The sequence below is a fragment of the Strigops habroptila genome, chromosome 5, assembly GCF_004027225.2.
Source record: "Strigops habroptila isolate Jane chromosome 5, bStrHab1.2.pri, whole genome shotgun sequence".
Lineage (NCBI taxonomy): Eukaryota > Metazoa > Chordata > Aves > Psittaciformes > Psittacidae > Strigops > Strigops habroptila.
This window is the reverse complement of record NC_044281.2, coordinates 79,027,516-79,035,563: the sequence shown is the minus strand read 5'-3', so window position 1 is coordinate 79,035,563 and position 8,048 is coordinate 79,027,516. Positions and strand designations below refer to the sequence as shown.

Genomic DNA, 8,048 nt, shown 5'->3' with positions numbered 1-8,048 from the left:
ATAAACTTCAGGCTCGTTTCAGGGCTCCATCTCAAAGCTTAACTTGTGCTGTGCGCTCTTGTGGCTGATCTTGCATGAAGGGGACTGTAAAAAGTATTCCTGTATCTCCAGTGTGGCTTTCCAGAAGGAAGAAAAGGCTTTTCTCAAAGCACTGAAGTAGAATAAATGAGAAGGTGGAGGCTTGAGACAAAACCTAAATGGGTGTACAAAAAACCTGGAGAGGGGCTTTGGACAAGGGCCTGTAGGGACAGGCCAAGGGGAATGGCTTTAACCTGCCAGAGGGGAGATTGAGATGAGCTCTTGGGCAGAAGCTCTTCCCTGTGAGGGTGCTGAGGCGCTGGCACAGGGTGCCCAGAGAAGCTGTGGCTGCCCCATCCCTGGCAGTGTTCAAGGCCAGGCTGGACACAGGGGCTTGGAGCAACCTGCCCTAGTGGAAGGTGTCCCTGCCTGTGGCAGGGGGTTGGAGCTGGATGAGCTTTAAGGTTCCTTCCAACACAAACCAGGATTATATGATTCTATATATCAGATTTTTAAATATTTCATTAAACTCAGGAAGTGCTTTCCCTGAGCATCCCTGTGGTGCTTTAGCCCAAAGTGAGAGGCTTAAGCAGTTGGAATTCCTGTATTTGTGCAGTAAAAAGAGGTGTTTTGCTGAAGCCTCACTCAGCCCTTACCCCAAAAAGCACACAAGAAACAAAATGGTGACACCATTAAATAAAAATCCCTAGTACTGCCCTTGTAGAAAGCTGCCCCAAACTTTGGGGGTTGGAACTAGATGATCTTAAGGTCCTTTCCCACCCCTAACTATTCTAGGATTCTGTGTGGACCGTGGCTTGGAAGGGGTCTTGGCCTCTGCAGCGAACACTTGAGAGAGGTAACTTTTCATACTGCTTTATCTGTAAAACACGGGGGACTGGAGGGAGCTACCTGAGCCTGTGCAGTCAGATGGGGTCAGGGAAGTGCTGCTGGCTTGGGCTGCTGGTTAAAATGGTTTTTTGTTTTGTCTTTCCAATACAAGTTACTGTCCTTTTTCCATCCTTGAGGCAGCCTGTTCTCCCCCTGCAGCCCAGCATGCTGAGTGCAGATAAGAGCTGGCCATAACAAACCCTCTTCTCTTACTGTTTGCCTTGATGCTCTCTGTCCGTCTGCTTGAGCTTGTCTGGAGCAATGTGAGCACAGACTGTGCTGTCTGGAAACCCCCTTGGCTGTTACTGGCCCTAGTCCAAACAAACAAGGGTAGAAAGCAACTCCTACTTGTTCCTGTGTAAAATCCTATTAGTCTGCTGCGATTTAGGCTGCATAAAAACCCCCTCAAGAGTACTGACAACACAAAAACCAAACTCAGGCCTGGACCTTGGATGAACTCCCAGCCCTTCCCTGGGGTCTGACACATGGGAGACCTAATCCTCAAGCTAATACAGTCATTTGGAATAGCTGTGAAATGACACAGGGGGAAAACCAGACTAATCACACAGTGGTTTGGGTTGGAAGAGACCTTAAACATCATCTAGTTCCAACCCCCGTGCTGCACTAGACCAGCCCCCCATTTCTATGCTTGGAAACCTTTGAGCAGCCTGAGTTACCCTGAGCAGCCTGCTCCGCCCCGGGGCAATGCCAAGGGGATTTCAAGGAGAGTGTCTGCACTGTTTGGGGGATTCCCAGCTCCTTAGCTGAGCTCCGGCCCTGTTACATGTCGCTGATGTCGAAGCATCAGTGTCCAACTCCTGTTCTGCTTCATTGTCACGTTGGGCGCTGGGTTTGGGGGATAACACCACCTCCATTTCAATGCAGTAAGCCAGTTTCCCCTGGGATATCCCTCCCGAGCTGAGCTGAGCTCAGTCGTGCCCAGTGTGCACCAGCAGCAGAGGTACCAGCAGTGACCATGATGGAGTTGGACTCCCTTGGTGACACCACTGCTGCTGCCCGTGCACCAAAAGCAGAGCCCTGTTTCCCTGGTTGCCATGGCTGGTCCCCAGCTCAGCGCGTGGTGCCAGCCGCACGGAGGCAGTGGCCATGTCACAGTGGGCAGCGGTGGCTGTGTCACTGTGCTGTCACCGCGGGGCTGTGACATGGGCGCCCTGGTGTAACGCCGGGCTGCTTCCAGAGGTGGGGAGCACCTGGAGAACCTGGGTGCTACTGGGCAGGACTTGGAGAGTGACAACAACCACCTGTCCTGTGTCGCTGTGCTGTGGAACAGCTCCAGCGAACACAGGAGAGGAGGGTCCGTGCTGACAGCGCCTGTGCCCTTGCCCCTCGCAGCCACTGTGCTGCAATGGAGGCAGCAGAGGTGAAGCAGGTGGTCCGTGTGCTCGAGGAGCAACTGGAGGAGCAGTCTGCAAAGTCAAGGGGGTGCAAGGAGCGGCTGCAGTGTTGGGTAGGTGTGGAGAAGGCACTGTGCAGGCACAGCCTGGCTGAGGTGGGAAGCGAGCTCTGGACATCGTCTGGTCTGGTCCCATGTCCCTGCTCAAACAGGGTCACCCAGAGCTCGGTACTCAGAACCATGTGCTGACAGGGATGGGGAAGGCGAAGGGGAAGGGGGTGCAGCCTGTGGTAGGTGTGAAGGGGCTCCTGGTCCGGACAGGGACAGGGAATGGGGTGCCAGTGCTGGTCCATGTACCCGGGCAGCAGCATGGCTGGGGAGGACATGAGGGAAGATCATGAGGGGGGAGCAAGGGCAGCCATGGGGTGTGAGAAGCATCCATGAGGGGTGGTCACGATGGAGATGAGGGGTGGCCATGAAGGGTAGGGGCAGCAGTTGTATAGTGTGGGCCATTATGGAGAACAGATGAGAGGTGGCTGTGAGTGCAGATCATGAGAGGCAGCCATGAGGGGAGCTCTTGAGGGGAGATCAGTTTGCATTTAGTTTAAGTGGTGGGCTTGGCAGTCCAGGGTAATAGTTAGACTTGATCTTACAGTTCTTTTCAACTCAGTTGATTCTGTAATTCTATTACGTTTACTTTGGGGTCTGGTGTCTGTAATGGAGGGATTGGGCCATGTTCCTGTTCTCTCTCCTCTCCCGCAGGCAGCAAAGGCTGACAGAGCAGCCATCAGGCTGGCTGCGCAGAGCTCCACGCAGCGCGCTGGCAGCAAGGAGCTGCTGCAGCACATGGTATGGAGGTGTGGAGGGGCTCCTGGTCCCCCCGGTCTGGGGCTGCAGACCCTGAGCCTGTGCTCTCCTTTCCACACACAGGACGGGACTCATGAGGATGTCTCTGATGCTGCACAGCAGCTCCGCAGCCAGGTTGGTGTCCCCTCCTCTGGCCATGCCCCAGAGCTGTGGCAGCTGGGTCTGAAATGTGTGAAGAGACCTTTGGGCTTCTCTTGTCTTGTCCAGCCCCTGCAGAAAGAGGGTCCTCTGGTGCTTATTGCCCAGTGCCTGCGCGCACAAGGGTGACTGGGGAGGACACATTGCCCAGGAGATGGGGCACCCATCATTCCCTGTGCCTGGCCTGGAGTCGCCCAGGCTTCCAGTGCCCTGTGGCAATAGGGTAGTGAGTGAGGGCTGGAGAGATCTGAGAGTGCACAACACTGCTTTTGCTTTGCAGGAGGAAAACCACCTTGCCTGCATGAGGGCCTGGCTGCGGGAGGACCAGCAGAAGGACAAGGTAGTGTCGAAAGAGCTGGTGCAAAACAGGCCCTTGGGGAGTGTGAGGTTGGAGGAGGCTTCAGCAGGCTCAGACCCTCCGACCCTTCTTTCTCCCAGGTTCTGCATCAGCAAATGCAGAAGCTGGAAGAGGCTGTGGCACAGCAAGAGGAGAGGAACTTGCTGGCCAGGAGACGTGGTTTCTGTTACTGGTTGCAGTGAGTTTCCCCTCGGGGTGCCCTGTGCCCCGCTCCAGGCAGCGGGTGGGATGCGCTGGACGCCTGCTCCATCTGGCCAGGCTCAAGTCCAGGCTGCTGGTGTGAGCTGCTGCCCGGCTCTGGGCTCTGCAGCTGGGCAGTGACCAGGGTCAGTGTTCCCTGCACTGGGGTGTTATGTGGGATTGAGAAGTCTCATATCCCAGCCTGCCCAAGGGAGCAATGAGAAACGGCTGGGGGACAGCCCACGGGGCTCCCAGGATGGCCCTGCCAGCCCAGAGGAGACATGGGGTTGGCATCATCCATCCTGCCCTGTCTTCTGCCCCACAGGAGGCTCTCCTTGATCTTGGTCAGCCTGGAGCTGGCCATCGGCTTCTGTCTGGCTGCTGCAGTCGTGTACACCTTGTGTCTCAACCCTGAGTTCTTCTACTGTGTGCTCATGTATGTGCTTCCTGAGCAGACCTACAGCAACCTCGTGTCTGCACTGGGAAGGATTTTCCCTGTGGTCAGTGAGAGGCTGCTGCCTTCTTGACATCCCCCCCCACCCCAATAAAGCACAGGGACTGTGACATGCAAACCAGCTCCTCTCAGTTTGGGGGTCCCGTGAACGGGGCAGTCTGCAGTGGCTGCTGTGGCCCGCTCTCACCCCAGCACCCCAAACACCCGCAGGGCAGGCACTGTCCCTGGATGGAGGCCTGGAGCTTGTGCCCCTGCACACCCATGCACATGGCAGAGGGGTCTCTGCAGTCTTGTTTGGGCACCTTTGGCCTTGCTCATCGTGAGGGTGTAGGAAAGAGCCAGTGCTTGGGGCTCTGCTGGACTCAAGCACAGGTAGCTGCGAGGTCCAAGAGCCAGTGAAGATGCCAACCACGGAGTCACTGTCCCGTGCGACGAGGCAGCACAAGGTGGCTGTGTCTTGGGAGAGCAGCCTCTCCAGGCAGGGCAGTGGGTCTGCAGGACACTCAGAACATCAACCCTGTCTCCAGCTCCTCTGCAGCTGGGGACTGGCCAGGCTCTGGAAGGCCAGTGTGGCACAGCCAGTGGCCACCAGCCAGTCCAGCAGCTGCAGCATAAGCAGGTCCCAGCTCTCTGCAGGAAACCCTCTTCATTGGGGGGCTCTGAGATGGGATCCTGCAGCTTCTTGCCTACCAGTTTGCCCTTCCTGGGCAAGACCTTAATCTAGCCCTGCTACTTGCTAGATTGGAACTAGATGAGCTGTAAGGTCCCTTCCATTCCAAACCATTCCATGGTTGTAGGATTTCTTCTCTGGCATGTAAGGAATACCATCCTGTAAGTATTCTCCGTATAAATGATGCCAATACACGTGGAGGGTTGCAAACCTGCATCGTACAATGCAGAATATTGTAAAGAGAAAAGAAAAAAAGGCAGGGAAAATGATGGTGGTGTATGAAAATCATTACAGTGCTTTGTGTCCCTGCACCCAAGTGCCTGTCCCTGGGGAGGGCTGTGCATGTGTGTGGACCAGAGCCATGTAATCAGGACATTTTGTATTGTCTAGACTACAATAAATGTGAGGCAGTTGGAGTAGAAACACAGCCACAGACTTGCTGATAGACTCCTTGATCTCTCGCTCTCTCATCTGCAGGAGCAGTTGCTTCACATCAAGGTTACAGGCAGTGAGGGGAAGGGACTGGTATTTGTATGCGGTATGGGCTCTAAGCAAAAGAGCTCGGGTTTGAGCTGCCACCTCTGAAGTTAACCTTCAAGAGCACAAAAATGAAAACAAGATTAAAGCCAAATCGGGCAGGCGTTCCTGTGCAGCCGCTGTGTTTGTAGCAGACAGTACCTACATCATTAGAGACATCGGGTGAGTGCGAGTGGGCTCTACAAGCAGAGCTGCTGCTTGCTGCAAAGGAGCTAATGAAAGAGCATAGTTTTGAAAGGCCCCGCTCTTTGTGGCACTGTGGAGGTGAACTGGGATCATGTAACGGGGGTTTTTAAGCTCTGATACCACTACTTGGGTCCACAGGTGTGAGCCACAGGGATGCAAAGCTCAACATTTGGCGACCTGGCTATCAGGTCGAGGGAGGGGAATCTCCCCCTCTGCTGCGCTCTGGGGAGACCCCCCCCTGCAGTCCTGATCCAGCTCTGGGGCAACAGCACAAGAGGGACGTGGAGCTGCTGGAGCGAGGCCAGAGGAGGCCCCGGAGCTGCTGCGAGGGCTGGAGCAGCTCTGCTCTGGAGCCAGGCTGAGAGAGCTGGGCTGGGGCAGCCTGGAGAAGAGAAGGCTCCTGAAGGGGAGACCTTAGAGCAGCTCCAGTGCCTAAAGGGGCTCCAGGAAACCTGGAGAGGGGCTTTGGACAAGGGCCTGTAGGGACAGGACAAGGGCAATGGCTTTAACCTGCCAGAGGGGAGACTCAGATGAGCTCTGAGGCAGAAGTTCTTCCCTGTGAGGGTGCTGAGGCGCTGGCACAGGGTGCCCAGAGAAGCTGTGGCTGCCCCATCCCTGGCAGTGTTCAAGGCCAGGTTGGACACAGGGGCTTGGAGCAACCTGCTCTAGTGGAAGGTGTCCCTGCCCGTGGCAGGGGGTTGGAACTGGATGAGCTTTAAGGTCCCTTCCAACACAACCCAAACCAGTGTCTACGGTCTATGATTCTGTCACCTGGATGAATTAATCCCTGGGAGGGAGGGCCCCTTGTGCACCCTTGGGTGCTTTCAGCTTTGTGGGTGTTTTTTTTTCGTTGGCAAGGAATCCAGGCATCACATTTTTTGCAGGAGAGAGTCTCAAGGTGTTGCTGATGGCTTTCCAAAGGGATACTGACTGTAGCCTGGACCTGTAATGGCGAGGGGGAGGCACTGTGGTGGGTGGCCAGGGAACGCGGGGTGCTCAGAGACAGATGGAGATGGCTTTTCCCATGCTGAAAGTCAAGCGCTTGTCATTCACATGACGTGAGTTTGGGCAGGAACATGTTGGTTTTCTGCTATTCTTCTGCAGGCTGGTGGGTGGTCACATGCTAAACCAATAACAAGTAAATTAAAACCAAAACCCAAACAGGGCTGACAGCCATGGTGGTGCCTGGAACCTGCTTCCCCATGTGGCACAACTTTCAGTGTCTCATGCCTGGTACACGCAACTATGCTGGCGCTTCTCTGTGAGCAGAGCAGCTGAGGTCTCAACCCAGAAACGCAGGTAAAGTTACTGAGCAGAGAGGGAACAGCATCTGGGGTGAAAACCAGCACTTTCAGAGAAGTCCTGGTGCCTGTCTGGCCTGGTAAGAGAGTCCTGAGTCTCTTGGCAGAGCTGAAAGTTTTGCTTTATGGAGAATGTGCTTTTGCAATTTAAAAGGATCCTGGAGCGTGATCAATATTTATGTAAAGAACAGAAAACTAATGAGGATGTGAATATGTGAGCTAGCTCGGTGGGAGGAAGCACGGCTAGCTGAGCTTGCACAAGAGTGATGAAGAAAGAAGCTTTGCAAGAACAGAAACTAAGTGCTGGCAGTGGCAGCAGGTCACAGAGCTCATTCCAGCCATCCTCTTCCAGGCTGGTGCTCTCTCCCCTAATCTGGGAAGCCACAAAGAATGCTCCTCCTCTGCCCAAGGGGGTCTGGGCAATCATTTCCCACTTAATCCCTTTCATGCCTCCATTCCTTGCTCTTATCACCCAGGCCTTGCAGTACACTTTATTATTGTTTTAAAGGCTTAGCATATGTCCCCTCACTCTTCACTTAAGGGTGAACAATCCAGATGTTGGACTGTTTCCACCAGTGTTGTGTCTTCGAGCCGGCTCAGTGCTTCTGTTGCTCTCTGGGGTGCTCTCTCCCTGTGCTCCCAGAACTGGTTACAGATGAAGAATTTCCAGGGCTTACACAGGGCAGCAGCAGCACACCTTCAAGGCTGTTCTTATTTAGACATCGGAGCAGGATATTTGCTTTCTGATCTTTAAAAACGTGGCTTTTATTTTAAACTGAAAGAGGGTAGAATTAGGTTAGATATTAGAAGCTCTTCCCTTTGAGGGTGCTGAGGCGCTGGCACAGGGTGCCCAGAGAAGCTGTGGCTGCCCCATCCCTGGCAGTGTTCAAGGTCCCTGTTGCTGTGCCTGTCTCCAGTTTGTCAAGATCTTGCTGAATTTCATCCCTGACACCTTTCTACTGCCCATCCTGGTTCTGTCAAGCTTAGCCTGCTGTGGGGGCTATGACAGCACTGACCCAAGCCAGGTCATGGACAGACCCTTGCTAAACGCTACATCCCATTTTCCCAGGGAGCCACTGATAGCTGCCAGCAGATTT

General features: G+C 54.4%; 1 protein-coding gene across 1 annotated transcript; it reads left to right on the top strand.

The window, feature by feature from the left end:
* Positions 1-1,961: 1,961 nt before the first annotated feature.
* LOC115608789 lies at positions 1,962-4,345 on the top strand. Its single transcript, XM_030488113.1, has 6 exons — positions 1,962-2,083; positions 2,260-2,374; positions 3,023-3,241; positions 3,546-3,605; positions 3,704-3,801; positions 4,129-4,345. The coding sequence occupies exons 1-6, from the start codon at positions 1,962-1,964 to the stop codon at positions 4,328-4,330; spliced, it is 816 nt and encodes a 271-aa protein (XP_030343973.1). The 3' UTR covers positions 4,331-4,345.
* The last annotated feature ends 3,703 nt before the right edge of the window (positions 4,346-8,048 follow it).